General features: G+C 44.0%; 2 protein-coding genes across 9 annotated transcripts in view; both read right to left on the bottom strand.

Annotated features, from left to right (window-relative positions):
• LOC132780023 (Golgi to ER traffic protein 4 homolog) overlaps positions 1–780 on the bottom strand; it is a 41,754-nt gene extending 40,974 nt beyond the window's left edge. Inside the window, exon 1 of the mRNA XM_067473633.1 lies at positions 484–780. Within this exon, the coding sequence (XP_067329734.1) occupies positions 484–644 (161 nt within the window). The 5' untranslated portion in view covers positions 645–780. The remainder of the gene's footprint in view (positions 1–483) is intronic.
• Positions 781–7,677: 6,897 nt separating this feature from the next.
• The window catches only part of LOC132780024 (SUN domain-containing protein 1), a 135,290-nt gene continuing 126,216 nt past the window's right edge, over positions 7,678–16,751 (bottom strand). For 6 of the 8 annotated variants that reach the window (XM_067461208.1, XM_067461210.1, XM_067461206.1 and 3 more), the window contains one exon: positions 13,266–14,271. In XM_067461208.1, the coding sequence (XP_067317309.1) occupies positions 14,158–14,271 (114 nt within the window). In that variant the 3' untranslated portion in view covers positions 13,266–14,157. Of the gene's footprint in view, positions 8,305–13,265; positions 14,272–16,751 lie in introns of those variants that run through there. The other 2 variants (XM_067461205.1, XM_067461207.1) reach the window with 2 other exon arrangements.

Below are 16,751 nucleotides of genomic sequence, written 5' to 3'. Positions count from 1 at the left end.
GGAATGCTGGGAGTTGGAGTCCAAAACACCTGGAGGGCCCAGCTTGGTCTAAACACCTGCAGGGCCCAGTTTCACCCAGGACTGGTGTAGACACATATAAGGAATGTGAGGAATGCTGGGAGTTGGAGTCCAAAACACCTGCAGGGTCCTTATAAGGGCCTGAGGCTGCGAGGAATGCTGGGAGTTGGAGTCCAAAACACTTGGAGGGCCCAGCTTGGCCTACACTGCCATATAAACCGATTTAAATCAGATTACCTGGCGTTTATACGCTAATTTTGAAGCCTCTTCCCTTTCAGGCATTGCTACAGACACCTAAAAGGCCTCTCAGGACCCCCCCAGTTCCTAGGAAACCCTATTCTGCGGGAGTCCCGCCTCTTTCTCTCCCTGACCAATGGGGACGCCTTGAGCGCGTGAAGGGCACCGCTGTGGGCCAATCGGGGCCGTGCGGGGCTGCGAGAGAGGCGTGGGGAGGGCGCCCCCTACCGGAAGAAGAGGGTGCGGTACATCTGGTGGGCCTCGTAGTAGTCGCCCTTCTCCACGCTGGCGCGGAGCTTCCCTTCCACGCGCTGCACGCCGCCGCGGTTCCGGTTGCTATTGCCGCCGCCCTTCAAGGCCTCCTGCTCCGTCGCCGCCGCGGCCGCCATGACGGAGGAACGCGCACACCCGGCCGCCAAGAAGGAAACTGGCCCTTGCAGGCTTCCGTCGGCTCCGCCCAGGCAGGGGAAACGGGAGGAGAGAAGGGACGGTGGCCGGGGAGGGACAAGGGAAGGGGAGGAGGGTTTGTGACGCGCTCTCGTTCACGTGACCGCAAAAGAGAGGGCGGGGGCGGAGAAGCGCTACTCGCTGTCTCCTAGCAACAGGGCTTGGAGTGGGCGGGGAAAGGGGAGGAGCGGTCGGGCACGTCTCGCCCAATAGCTGCGAAGGAGGGCGTGGTTTTAGGAGTGGGCGGGGAAAGGGGCGGAGCGCTCCGCCAAGTCTCGGCCAATAGCTGCGAAGGAGGGCGTGGTTTGATTGGAACTTGGCGCTGTCACGTGCTTTGAAGCATTGGAGCAGCTGGAATAATAATAATAATAATAATAATAATAATAATAATAATAATAATGTATTAATATAATTTTATATGACTACTACATTATATATTATAAATATTATTGCTATATTATTTTACTGTATTACATTATATTATATAATATATATATATTATATATATAATTATAAATATAATTATATATATTATATAATTATATATATATATTATATATATTATAATTATATATATTTTATATTATAATCATATATTATTGCTATATTATATTACTGTATATTATATTATATTATATTATATTATATTTATTTATTATTTAAACTTCTATGCGGCCACTCCCCTGGGGCTCGGAGCGGCTTACAAGAATAGCTAAAATCTAACAAAGTTTAAAAGCAAATTAAAACAATTTAAAAACAACACTATCAAACATTAAAAGCCTGTCGGAACAGGTATGTCTTCCATGCCCTGCGGAAAGCTGATCAGTCCCGCAAGGTTCAGGTGGCAGAGTATTCCAGAGTGGTGGTGCCACTGCTGTGAAGGCTCTGCGTCTGGTTGCTGTTAGACGCAAGGGGACTTCCAATAGATCTTGGTCCTAAGAATGGAGGGATCTCTGGGGTTGGGAGGGGGTGAGGCGGCCCCTCAGGTACATCAGCCCCAGACCACGCAAGGCCTTCAAGGGGAGTCCCATCCCTTTGAAAGTGATCCGGTGCTCAATGGGTAACCAATGCAGTTGCAGGAAGATTGGGGTTATGTGGCATCTCATCGGGGTTCCCGCAAGAAGCTGAGCAGCTGCATTTTGTACCAACTTGAGCTTCCGGATCACCGACAGAGGGAGGCCAATGTAGAGGGCATTACAGTAGTCCAGTCTGGAGATGACTGTGGCCTGGATCACCGTAGCCAGGTCGTCCCTGGACAGGGAGGGGGCCAGCCGTCTAGCCTGCCGCAGGTGGAAGAAAGAAGGCGGTTCTGCTCACGGCGGAGAGAGACCTGGGCCTCCATCCTCAGCAGAAAGAGGGTCCAAAAGGACACCAAGACTCTTGACCAACGAGGACAGGTGTAACGCCTCGCCATCCAGGGTGGGCAGATGGATGTCCCCACTGCCTGGTCGACCCAGCCATAGGATCTCCGTCTTTGCTGGATTCACCCTCAACCTGCTGGCACGCAGCCATCCAGTCACGACCTCAAGGCACTGATGGAAACCATCGGGTACAGAGTCCGGTCGGCCTTCCATCTTCAGCACCAGCTGAGTGTCATCGGCGTACTGGTCACACTCCAGCCCAAAACCTCGGACCAGCTGAGCAAGTGGGCGCATAGAGATGTTAAACAAGAGAGGGGAGAGAATGGCCCCCTGAGGAGGAACCCCACAAGAGAGAGAGGGGGGACCTCTCAGAGACCAGGCCTCCCCTCTCCACTCGCTGTCCACGGTTGTGAAGATATATATATATATATTCAGCTGGAATAAATAATAATAATAATTTTGAGAAAGCATTTAACTGAGCGCTACATAAATTGGTAATGACAACTGGAACGGAACATGGATTACGAGTTTGGTTATGATTCTATGATGAGACGGAGCGGATTATTTAGTGTAACTATATGATTGTGTTTACTGATATGTTGACTTTTTTTTTTTTCTTATTGTAAATTGTCTTTTATATGTTGTACACCGCCATGAGTTGCCCTAGGGCTGAGATTGGCGGTCAACAAATGCAGCAAATAAATAAATAAATAAATAAATAAATAATACATTACTATATTATACTTTTATATGACTACTACATTATATATTATAAATATTATTGCTATATTATTTTACTGTATTATATTATATTAAATTATATATATTCAGCTGGAATAAATAATAATAATAATAATAATTTCTTATTACCATATATAATTATATATTATTACTACATTATATATTATAATTATATATATTATTGCTATATTATATTACTGCATTATATTATATTATAATTATATATATTCAGCTGGAATTAATAATAATAATAATAATAATAATAATAATAATTTCTTATTACTATATTATATTATAATTATATATTGAGATTATTGTCAATATAATATAATTCTTATTTTGCATAGAATTATGGAAAATATAGACCCCTGTCTGATCCCACAGCAAGCTGGCTTCAGGAAAGGCAAAAGCTGCACATCGCAAGTGCTGATCCTGACTCAGCACATAGAAGATGGCTTTGAAAGGCAGCAGATCACAGGAGCTGTCTTCATAGACCTGTCAGCGGATTATGATACTGTCAACCACCGCCTCCTCCTGAGAAAAATGTATAATATCACAAAGGACGGCCACCTCACCCGCCTCATAGGAAACCTGATACAAAACAGGAGCTTTTTTGTTGAGTTCCAGGGCCAGAGAAGCTGATGGCGGAAACAGAAGAACAGCCTGCCTCAGGGGAGCGTGCTTGCTCCATCCATGTTCAGCATTTACTCAAATGACCTGCCACTGCCAGAAGAGACAGAGAGCTTCATCTATGCTGATGATCGTGCCATCACCGCTCAAGCAGGGAGCTTTGAGATGGTAAAACAGAAGCTCCCTGAAGCTTTGGGTGCCCTTACTGCCTACTACAAATTGCACCATCAGTGCTTAACATTGATGCAAATGACCAGCCACTGCCAGAAGGGACAGAGTTTCATCTACGCTGACGATTGTGCCATCACCGCCCAAGCAAGGAGCCTTGAAATGGTTGAACAGAAGCTCTCCGAAGCTTTGGGTGCCCTTACTGTCTATTAGAGCATCAATGCTTAACATTGACCCAAATGACCAGCCACTGCCAGAAGGGACACAGTTTCATCTATGCTGATGATCGTGCCATCACCGCCCAAATAAGGAGCTTTGAAATGGTTGAACAGAAGCTCTCCGAAGCTTTGGGTGCCCTTACTGCCTATTAGAGCTTGTACCATCAATGCATAACCTTGACCCAAATGACCAGCCACTGCCAGAAGGGACAGAGAGGTTCATCTGTGCTGATGATTGTGCCATCACCACCCAAGCAGCGAGCTTTGAAATGGTTGTAGAACACCTTGCAGCACGTTTTATCTCATCATAGAGTCTCAGGGGAGTATGCTGGCTCCATCCATGTTTCATATTTACACAAATGATCAGCCACTGCCAGAAGAGACAAAGTTTCATCTATGCTGACAATCATGTCATCACCGCTCAAGCAGGGGGGAGGTTTTGAAATGGCTGAACAGAAGCTCTCTGAAGCTTTAGGTGCTCTTACTGCCCATTATAGGGAAAACTTACAACATCACAAAGGATTGCCACCTCACCCTCTTCATAGGAAATCTGCTACAAAACAGGAGCTTTTTTGTTGAGTTCCAGGGCCAGAGAAGAAGGTGGCGGAAACAGAAGAACGGCCTGCCTCAGGGGAGCGTGCTTGCTCCATCCATGTTTCATATTTACACAAATCATCAGCCACTGCCAGAAGAGACAAAGTTTCATCTATGCTGATGATCATGTCATCACCGCTCAAGCCGGGGGGGAGGTTTTGAAATGGTTGAACAGAAGCTCTCTGAAGCTTTAGGTGCTCTTACTGTCTATTACAAGGAAAACCAGCTGATTGTTAATCCGTTTGAAATGCAAATGTGTGCTCTTCACCTTAAGAAGAGCATCTCGAGCTCTGAGGATGAACTAGGGAGGAATCCCACTGGAGCACTAGCCACTGCCAGAAGGGACAAAGAGTTTCATCTATGCTGACGATCGTGCCATCACCGCCCAAGCAAGGAGCCTTGAAATGGTTGAACAGAAGCTCTACGAAGCTTTGGGTGCCCTTACTGCCTATTAGAGCTTGTACCATCAATGCATAACCTTGACCCAAATTACCAGCCACTGCCAGAAGGGACAGAGAGTTTCATCTATGCTGATGATACTGCCATCACCACCCAAGCAGAGAGCTTTGAAATGGTTGAACAGAAGCTCTCTGAAGCTTTGGGTGCCCTTACTGTCTATTAGAGCATCAATGCTTACCATTGGCCCAAATGACCAGCCACCGCCAGAAGGGACAGAGTTTCACCTACGCTGACGATTGTGCCATCACCGCCCAAGCAGCGAGCTTTGAAATGGTTGTAGAACACCTTGCAGCACGTTTTATCTCATCATAGAGTCTCAGGGGAGTATGCTGGCTCCATCCATGTTTCATATTTACACAAATGATCAGCCACTGCCAGAAGAGACAAAGTTTCATCTATGCTGACAATCATGTCATCACCGCTCAAGCAGGGGGGAGGTTTTGAAATGGCTGAACAGAAGCTCTCTGAAGCTTTAGGTGCTCTTACTGCCCATTATAGGGAAAACTTACAACATCACAAAGGATTGCCACCTCACCCTCTTCATAGGAAATCTGCTACAAAACAGGAGCTTTTTTGTTGAGTTCCAGGGCCAGAGAAGAAGGTGGCGGAAACAGAAGAACGGCCTGCCTCAGGGGAGCGTGCTTGCTCCATCCATGTTTCATATTTACACAAATCATCAGCCACTGCCAGAAGAGACAAAGTTTCATCTATGCTGATGATCATGTCATCACCGCTCAAGCCGGGGGGGAGGTTTTGAAATGGTTGAACAGAAGCTCTCTGAAGCTTTAGGTGCTCTTACTGTCTATTACAAGGAAAACCAGCTGATTGTTAATCCGTTTGAAATGCAAATGTGTGCTCTTCACCTTAAGAAGAGCATCTCGAGCTCTGAGGATGAACTAGGGAGGAATCCCACTGGAGCACTAGCCACTGCCAGAAGGGACAAAGAGTTTCATCTATGCTGACGATCGTGCCATCACCACCCCAGCAGGGAGCTTTGAAATGGTTGAACAGAAGCTCTCTGAAGCTTTGGGTGCCCTTACTGCCTATTAGAGCTTGTACCATTGATGCTTAACATTGACCCAAATGACCAGCCACTGCCAGAAGGGACAGTTTCATCTATGCTGACGATTATGCCATCACCACCCAAGCAGAGAGCTTTGAAATGGTTAAACAGAAGCTCTCCGAAGCTTTGGGTGCCCTTACTGTCTATTAGAGCATCAATGCTTAACATTGACCCAAATGACCATCCACTGCCAGAAGGGACAGAGTTTCATCTACGCTGACGATTGTGCCATCACCGCCCAAGCAAGGAGCCTTGAAATGGTTGAACAGAAGCTCTACGAAGCTTTGGGTGCCCTTACTGCCTATTAGAGCTTGTACCATCAATGCATAACCTTGACCCAAATTACCAGCCACTGCCAGAAGGGACAGAGAGTTTCATCTATGCTGATGATACTGCCATCACCACCCAAGCAGAGAGCTTTGAAATGGTTGAACAGAAGCTCTCTGAAGCTTTGGGTGCCCTTACTGTCTATTAGAGCATCAATGCTTACCATTGGCCCAAATGACCAGCCACCGCCAGAAGGGACAGAGTTTCACCTACGCTGACGATTGTGCCATCACCGCCCAAGCAGCGAGCTTTGAAATGGTTGTAGAACACCTTGCAGCACGTTTTATCTCATCATAGAGTCTCAGGGGAGTATGCTGGCTCCATCCATGTTTCATATTTACACAAATGATCAGCCACTGCCAGAAGAGACAAAGTTTCATCTATGCTGACAATCATGTCATCACCGCTCAAGCAGGGGGGAGGTTTTGAAATGGCTGAACAGAAGCTCTCTGAAGCTTTAGGTGCTCTTACTGCCCATTATAGGGAAAACTTACAACATCACAAAGGATTGCCACCTCACCCTCTTCATAGGAAATCTGCTACAAAACAGGAGCTTTTTTGTTGAGTTCCAGGGCCAGAGAAGAAGGTGGCAGAAACAGAAGAACGGCCTGCCTCAGGAGAGCGTGCTTGCTCCATCCATGTTTCATATTTACACAAATGACCAGCCACTGCCAGAAGAGACAAAGTTTCATCTATGCTGATAATCATGTCATCACCACTCAAGCAGGGGGGAGGTTTTGAAATGGTTGAACAGAAGCTCTCTGAAGCTTTAGGTGCTCTTATTGCCTATTATAAGGAAAACAAGCTTGCACATTCAATGTTTAACGTTTACACAAATGACCAGCCACTGCCAGAAGGGACAAAGTTTCATCTATGCTGACGATCATGTCATCACCACTCAAGCAGGGAGGTTTTGAAATGGTTGAACAGAAGCTCTCCGAAGCCTTAGGTGCTCTTACTGCCTATTACAAGGAAAACCAGCTGATTGCTAATCCGTTTGAAATGCAGATGTGTGCTCTTCACCTTAAGAACTGCATCTCGAGCTCTGACGATGAAGTGGGGAGGAATCCCACTGGAGCATTGCAGCATACCCAAATACCTGGGAGTTACCCTGGACCGTACTCTGACTGCTTGACTATCAGGCAAAGAGTTCCACTGTTGAACAGGTTGTACAAGTTGTACAGTTTCATATTTACACAAATGACCAGCCACTGACAGAAGGGACAAAGTTTTATCTATGCTGACGATCATGCCATCACCACTCAAGCAGGGAGCTTTGAAATGGTTGAACACAAGCTCTCCAAAGCTGTCAGGAATTGTGGGAGTTGAAGTCCAAAACACCCGGAGGGTCGAAGTTTGCCCACGCCTGGTCTAAAACCACTGCTTGAGATATTAAGGAGACGCTCAGCACCAATACCAAAAAAAGAAACTTTTATTTCTTAGTTCCAAATATGACATGCACTTCTGAAAAAATTAAAACTCTTAAACCTTTTTTTTTTTAATAGCTTCTTATCAGTTTGGAGGCAGCGAAGGACACCCGAGACAAAGGTTCTGAAAAAAGCCTTTACAAAAATACATTGCACAAAGTCCTATCCTGCGTCTTTAAAAATAAGTTAGTGTTCTGCAAAAAGATTCCCCGCCCGTTGGAGTCTCTACAGGATAGTTCTGGTTTATATATTTACTCTTTATAGTTTATGAAACACCTGTACAGGGTTATTCTTAAATTTTTAATTATCAAAAGGCCATTCGCTCCGCTTCTACCTGAACTTCGGTGGAGAAATGACCTCCGAGAAATAATAAAACTCTATTATAAATATCTGAGGACTCTTGTGCAACATATAGGAACTCTGCTCCAAAGAAACCAAGTCAGCACCACCTTTATGTTTCCCCAAAACGCAAACAAACAATATCTAAAAGTCCGATCCTTCCCCGAAGCAGGAAAAGAGGGGAAAATGTTCAGGTATTATATCACCTTTCGAAGGAATTATTCTCCGAAGGAGGGCTTTTTCTACCGAAGTTAGTGTCCAAGGAATTCCATAGTCTACAAAAAGAGATAGGAAAGTTTCAGCTGCGACCCTGGAATTTTAATGCACAACTTTTGGAGAAATGATACGAAACTCATGCGCGCGCCCCTGAGTTTTGCACATGTTCGGTTTCCTTTGGAGGTCCAGAAAGCAGCAGCAATTGCAGGGTTTGCAAAAAGTAAACACAGTATATGCAAATAAGCTTCATGGTTGGGTTGCGTATTATCTTATTTATCCAAGAGTCGGCATTTCTGGCATCTGGATTGCTGCAAATTTTCAGGGCTCCTAGAAGCACTCTTTCCTGACATTTCCCCCACATCTACGGCAGGCATCCTCAGAGGTTGGGAGGTTTGTTAGAAACAAAAATATAAACCCCACTTACCTAATTTCCAACAGGCCTCTCAGCCTCTGAGGATGCCTGCTATAGATGTGGGCGAAACATCAGGGGAGAGTGCTTCCTGAACACGGCCAGGCAGCTCGGAAAGCTCAACACAAACCAGTGATTCCGGCCATGTGTCATGGTTGGGTTGCATATTATCTTATTCGACAGTCGGCATTGCTGGTATCTGTGTTGGCTGTGAGTTTTCAGGGCTGTATGCGCATATTTCAGAAGCACTCTCTCCTGATGTTTCCCCCACATGTACGGCAGGCATCCTCAGAGGTTGGGAGGTTTGTTAGAAACAGAAATATAACCCCCACTTGCCTAGTTTCCAACAGACCTCTCAACCTCTGAGGATGCCTGCCATAGATGTGGGCAAAACGTCAGGGGAGAGTGCTTCTGGAACATGGCCAGGCAGCCTGGAAAACTCAACGCAAACCAGTGATTCCGGCCATGTGTCATGGTTGGGTTGCATATTATCTTATCCGAGAGTCGGCATTTCTGGTATCTGTGTTGGCTGTGAGTTTTCAGGGCTGTATGCGCATATTTCAGAAGCACTCTCTCCTGATGTTTCCCCCACATCTACGGCAGGCATCCTCAGAGGTTGTGAGGTCTGTTGGGAACAGATCTATTAACCCCACTTGCCAAGTTTCCAACAGACCTCTCAACCTCCGAGGATGCCTGCCATAGATGTGGGCAAAACGTCAGGGGAGAGTGCTTCCGGAACACGGCCAGGCAGCCCGGAAAACTCACCGCAAACCAGTGATTCCGGCCATGAAAGCCTTCGACAACATATTAAGAAGAGGTGGTTTCTTAAGTTTTGATTCCTTCGGAAATCACAGAGCAACTAAACCCTGCTGAGAAGCGAAGCCAAACGTGTTGGCATGCCTCTCAGCCAATGGCTTTTAAGTTAAGTGTCATGGTTGGGTTGCATATTATCTTATCCGAGAGTCGGCATTTCTGGTATCTGGGTTTGCTGTTAGTTTTCAGGGCTGTATGGCCATTTTTCAGAAGCATTCTCTCCTGACATTACACCCACATCTATGGCAGGCATACTCAGAGGTTGTGAGGTTTGTTGGAAACAGATATATAAGTCCCACTTGATTAGTTTCCAACAGACCTCACAACCTCTGAGGATGCCTGCCATAGATGTGGGTGAAACGTCAGGAGAGAATGCTTCTGGAATATGGCCAAGCAGACCGGAAAACTCACAGCAACCCAGTGATTCTGGCCGTGAAAAGCCTTCGACAATACATTTCTGGCCTCCTCTTCTAAGCCTTGTTCCAATTCTACCTTCCTTTCCCATTACATCCCATCACACTGTGTTAATTCCCATTAACACCTCTCTTTCACTTCCCACTTAAGCCTTCTTCTATGAATGTGTAACTTTCACTTCCTTTCTGAAAGATCATGTATTTGTTTGACTTAGTACTGAAAGAAACTTGGGACAAATGGGCCTTCTGAATATAGCAAAGCAATACAAGTAATTCAATTGTTATTGGTTTACTCCTGTTGTTAAGTCTCACATTTCAGTTAATTTTGGGCTCCGTTCTGCGTCTGCGCCAAGGTACAGATTTAGCTTAAGCACAACTAAATCTGAATTAATTTTGGGCTCCATTCTGCGTCTGAACCAAGGTACAGATTTAGACAAAGCACAACTAAATCTGAATTAATTTTGGGCTCCTTTCTGCGTTCACACCAAGGTGAACATTAGCTAAAGCACACCTAAATCTGAATTAATTTTGGGCTCCATTCTGCGTCTGCACCAAGGTGCAGATTTAGCTAACGAACAATTAAATCTGAATTAATTTTGGACTCCGTTCTGCGTCTGCACCAAGGTAAACATTTAGCGAAAGGGACACTAAATCTGAATTAATTTTGGGCTCCATTCTGCTTCTGCACCAAGGTAAACATTTAGCCAAAGCACACCTAAATCTGAATTAATTTTGGGCTCCGTTCTGCGTCTGCATCAAGGAAAACATTTAGCTAAAACACAACTAAATCTGAATTAATTTTGGGCTCCATTCTGCATCTGCATCAAGGTAAACATTTAGCTAAAACACAACTAAATCTGAATTAATTTTGGGCTCCGTTCTGCATCTGCACTAAGATATAGATTTAGACAAAGCAAAACTAAATCTGAATTAATTTTGGGCTCCGTTCTGCATCTGCACTAAGATATAGATTTAGACAAAGCACAACTAAATCTGAATTAATTTTGGGCTCTGTTCTGCGTCTGCATCAAGGTAAACATTTAGCTAAAGCACAACTAAATCTGAATTAATTTTGGGCTCCATTCTGTGTCTGCACCAAGGTAAACATTTAGCTAAAGCACAACTAAATCTGAATTAATTTTGGGCTCCATTCTGTGTCTGCACCAAGGTAAACATTTAGCTAAAGCACAACTAAATCTGAATTAATTTTGGGCTCCATTCTGTGTCTGCACCAAGGTAAACATTTAGCTAAAGCACAACTAAATCTGAATTAATTTTGGGCTCCATTCTGTGTCTGCACCAAGGTAAACATTTAGCTAAAGCACAACTAAATCTGAATTAATTTTGGGCTCCATTCTGTGTCTGCACCAAGGTAAACATTTAGCTAAAGCACAACTAAATCTGAATTAATTTTGGGCTCCATTCTGTGTCTGCACCAAGGTAAACATTTAGCTAAAGCACAACTAAATCTGAATTAATTTTGGGCTCCATTCTGTGTCTGCACCAAGGTAAACATTTAGCCAAAGCACACCTAAATCTGAAATAATTTTGGGCTCCGTTCTGCGTCTGCATCAAGGTAAACATTTAGCTAAAGCACAACTAAATCTGAATTAATTTTGGGCTCCATTCTGTGTCTGCACCAAGGTAAACATTTAGCTAAAGCACAACTAAATCTGAAATAATTTTGGGCTCCGTTCTGCGTCTGCATCAAGGTAAACATTTAGCCAAAGCACACCTAAATCTGAATTAATTTTGGGCTCCGTTCTGCGTCTGCATCAAGGTAAACATTTAGCTAAAGCACAACTAAATCTGAATTAATTTTGGGCTCCATTCTGTGTCTGCGCCAAGGTAAACATTTAGCTAAAGCACAACTAAATCTGAAATAATTTTGGGCTCCGTTCTGCGTCTGCATCAAGGTAAACATTTAGCCAAAGCACACCTAAATCTGAATTAATTTTGGGCTCCGTTATGCGTCTGCATCAAGGTAAACATTTAGCTAAAGCACAACTAAATCTGAATTAATTTTGGGCTCCATTCTGTGTCTGCACCAAGGTAAACATTTAGCTAAAGCACAACTAAATCTGAATTAATTTTGGGCTCCATTCTGTGTCTGCACCAAGGTAAACATTTAGCCAAAGCACAACTAAATCTGAATTAATTTGGGGTTCCATTCTACATCTGCATCAAGGTACAGATTTAGCCAAAGCACACCTAAATCTGAATTAATTTTGGGCTCCATTCTGCGTCTGCATCAAGGTAAACATTTAGCTTAAGCACAACTAAACCGGAATTAATTTTGGGCTCCGTTCTGCGTCTGCGCCAAGGTAAACATTTAGCCAAAGCACACCTAAATCTGAATTAATTTTGGGCTCCATTCTGCATCTGCATCAAGATATAGATTTAGACAAAGCACACCTAAATCTGAATTAATTTTGGGCTCCGTTCTGCATCTGCACCAAGGTAAACATTTAGCCAAAGCACAACTAAATCTGAATTAATTTTGGGCTCCATTCTGCGTTTACACCAAGGTAAACATTAAGCTTAAGCACAACTAAATCTGAATTAATTTTGGGCTCCATTCTGCGTTTACACCAAGGTAAACATTAAGCTTAAGCACAACTAAATCTGAATTTATTTTTGGCTCCATTCTGCGTCTGCATCAAGATATAGATTTAGCCAAAGCACACCTAAATCTGAATTAATTTTGGGCTCCATTCTGCGTTTACACCAAGGTAAACATTTAGCCAAAGCACACCTAAATCTGAATTAATTTTGGGCTCCGTTCTGCATCTGCACCAAGGTAAACAAGTAGCTAAAGCACATCTAAATCTGAATTAATTTGGGACTCCATTCTGCGTCTGCACCACGATACAGATTTAGCTAAAGCACATCTAAATCCGAATTAATTTTGGGCTCCGTTCTGCATCTGCACCAAGGTAAACATTTACCCAAAGCACAACTAAATCTGAATTAATTTTGGGCTCCATTCTGCATCAGCACCAAGATACAGATTTAGCTAAAACACAATTAAATCTGAATTAATTTTGGGCTCCATTCCGCGTCTGCACCAAGGTATAGATTTAGCTAAAGCACAACTAAAACCGAATTAATTTTGGGTTCCATTCTACATTTGCATCAAGGTACAGATTTAGCTAAAGCAATTCTAAATCTGAATTAATTTTGGGCACCGTTCTGCATCTGCACCAAGGTAAACATGTATGTAAAGATATGTGTAAACATGTATGTAAAGATCCTGCTAAACTGTATTGTCGAAGGCTTTCCTGGCCAGAATCGCTGGGTTGTTGTGTGTTTTCCTGGCTGTGTGGTTGTGGTCCAGAAGCATTCTCTCCTTATGTTTTGCCTGCATCTATGGCAGGCATCCTCAGAGGTTGTGAGACCTCACAACCTCTGAGGATGCCTGCCATAGATGCAGGCGAAACGTCAGGAGAGAATGCTTCTGGAACATGACCATGCACAACAATCCTGCTGAATGTTTACAAAGGATGCAAAGTGGCTTCAGGGCTGGGAAGCTTTGTCCACGATGCATCCATAGCAGGGCAAAGATGTTAGACATAGATGTGAACATGGAACAAGGCCCAAGATCCACACGATGACGCAGTGTTGCCTGATCTGACTCTTAAGGACACAATCCTTTAATTCTCAAGATATGTTTTGGACTCCAACTCCCACCATTCCCAACAGCCTCAGGCCCTTTCCTTTTCCCCCTCAGCCGCTTAAGCGGCTGAGAGGGAAAAGGAAAGGGCCTGAGGCTGTTAGGAATGATGGGAGTTGGAGTCCAAAACACATGGAGGGAAAGCCCAAGTCTATAGGGACAATGCATCACACCATTGGTGCAAAACCGTTTCCGTTAGACAAGCGAAAAGGTGAGCCTTATTAGAAAACAAAACCCCAAATAACAGATTCCTAGCTGCCAAAAAGAGAGGAATATTTAAAAGCTTTGTAGTAAAATAGATAGTATTGATCAAGTTTGCTAACTGGGCAATTTTTTTTTTTTTGCAAATGTCGCATGCGCGTTCTTCCCTTGGAAATATCAAGCTGAGCATCCAAGCAAAAAAATAATAATTAAACCATTGGGTTTGGTATATAGTGTGGTTGGCAGTCTTCTACTCGACCAGGAAGGAATATGGAACCCGCAGCCCGTGAGAGAGACCCTCGCCTCGTAAGGATTCCAGCGCCCCAGGCCTTCCCCGTTATATATACATATCAACAGAAAGAAATATGTACAGCAGGAGGGAGGGAGGGAAGCGTAGCCGTGTTCACTCAGCAGGTCTCCCGTGCACCCGGAACCGATAGAGGCACGTGTACTCTGAGTGGCCCCAGTTGGAGAATATCCTCAGCTCCACGATCTGGAATGCTTTCTCCGTCGCCTCCTGAAAAAGAGAGGAGGCAGAAGTCAAGAAACACTGCAAGGCATTTAAAAAATCAAAGATACAGTTGGAGCCTACATTATTTTTTTATTGGGAACTAGCCATCCCCTGCCACGCGTTGCTGTGGCCCTGTCTGTGTATATGTGTTTTGAGTGTGTGTATATAATAATAATAATAATAATAATAATAATAATCTTTATTTATACCTCGGCCACGGTGGTCCACGCTTTGGTTACATCCCGTCTAGATTACTGCAACACTCTCTACGTGGGGCTGCCTCTGAAGACTGCCCGGAAGCTGCAGCTAGTCCAACGCTCGGCACCCATTTCTAATGGGTGCTGGGTACAGGGAGCATACAACCCCTCTGTTACGCCAGCTCCACAGGCTGCCAATTAGCTTCCGAGCACAATTCAAAGTGCTGGTGTTGACCTACAAAGCCCTAAACGACTCTGGCCCTGTTTACCTGTCCGAACGGATTCTCCCCTATGAACCATCGAGGTCTTTAAGATCTTCCGGGGGGGCCCTGCTCTCGATCCCACCACTGTCACAATTGCGGTTGGTGGGGACGAGAGACAGGGCCTTCTCGATGGTGGCTCCCTGGCTTTGGAACTCCCTCCCACAGGAGACTAGAACTGCCCCCTCCCTCCTGACGTTCAGGAAGCTAACAAAGACTTGGCTATGGAATGCAGCCTTTGACAACTGAGTCAACTTTGGTCCACATGGAAGGAGAATGAATAACTGTGAATTATGACCAGGAATGCTTTGACGACGTGGCTATGTGATTGTGATGATGACGATGTTGTATTGTAATGATGATGCATTGTGTGGTTTGTATTTTTGTATATGAACCCATGTTGTGAACTGGATCTGAGTCCCTCTTGTAGGTGAGAAGATCGGTATAATTTTTTAATAAATAAATAAATAAATAAGACTCGGAGCGGCTTACATGAGGCCAAGCCCAAATGACAATTACTGTGACGGTGCGAGTGGCGCCACCTATGTATAGAACTGCTAGTTGTAAGACTTAAACTGTTGTATCATGCTTAATCCTACCCCTATTTACACTGCTTATGTGTAGTTGTATGGATTAGTTGCTTGTAGCTGTCAATGAGTACTGTTTGGCTCCACCTCTTCCTGCAAGAGGGGAGAACTTCCTTTTTCTTTTCATTCTGCCATCAGAGTTCGTACCAGATGGACATGAGTAAGAGACTTGATTCTAAAGGACCTTGATTTAAGTTACCTCTTAGCACCAGTTCTGAGGTTTTTTACCCCTGGGACTCATGCTTTATGTCCAGATCGTCCTGGACAATTATTGAGGAGACCCAGGCGCCTTCAAGCTGGTTCTTTTGGCACCAGAGGAAGATTCTGAGTCTTCAAAACATAGGCCATCTGAACTGGGGTTGTGGTTTGCTCCGGCATTCACAGCCATTGAGGAAAGAGGAAACTTGGTGAGGCTTCTCAGCTTCAAACCCCTTGGACCCAGGACTAGTTGAGACTGTAACGTATGTTTTTCTTCACCCCTCTAAAGTTTTCCAGCTCATTGCTTTGAAGAAATGACTTTGTGATAAATAAAACTTATTTTGAGCTGTTTACAGCGTTTTGGGTTTTTGGGAGTTCCAGTTTCCTATAGGAGGGCAAGAAGCAATCCCTTGGGGGGGAAATGCCACGTCCATCCCTCCTTCATTAAGACTAATAGCCCCCAAGCACGACGGCACAATTACAATAAAGAAAAACCAAATAATAATAATAATAATCATCATCATCATCATCATCTTTATTTATACCCCGCCACCATCTCCCCGATGGGGACTCGGAGCGGCTTACATGAGGCCAAGCCCAAATGACAACTACAATAAAGAAAAACCAAAACACAAACCGAAAACGCGAACAATAAACAAAATATCATAGTTACATAAAACATATGAATACATACACAATATAAAAATTACAGTATGCACAGGCACAGTAACAATGGGCGGGCTACATGTAATGATTAAAAGACAAACTGATTAAAACTAATTATTGTTTTGTTGTTTTTAAATTGCTTGTATTGTTATTGTTATTGCTTGTATTGTTGCATTTTGGGCTCGGCCTCATGTAAGCTGCACCGAGTCCCTTGGGGAGATGGTAGCAGGGTATAAATAAAGAAGTATTATTATTATTATTATTATAATCAAAAACTTGGGCGAGAGAAGCAGGTAATTTACGGAGAAGGGCTCATTATAGCGGGAGTTGTTCAATCATGCTTTCCCATTGGGGAAAAGACGGACGGACGGACCTATACTCCAATGACAGAACTTTGAGGCTATGTATATCTGTGTATATACATATATATATATATAGCCTCAAAGTTCTGTCATTGGAGTATAGGTCCGTCCGTCCGTGTATGTTTGTGTATATATGTGTGTTTGTGAATATATGTGGTTTTGTGCATGTGTTATATTGTAATTTTTGTGTTTTGTTTGGGTTTTTAAGTCTCTTCT

Source organism: Anolis sagrei, chromosome X, assembly GCF_037176765.1.
Source record: "Anolis sagrei isolate rAnoSag1 chromosome X, rAnoSag1.mat, whole genome shotgun sequence".
Classification (NCBI taxonomy): Eukaryota; Metazoa; Chordata; class Lepidosauria; order Squamata; family Dactyloidae; genus Anolis; species Anolis sagrei.
The sequence above is the reverse complement of the archived record's forward strand: the minus strand, read 5'-3'. Positions and strand labels throughout refer to the sequence as shown.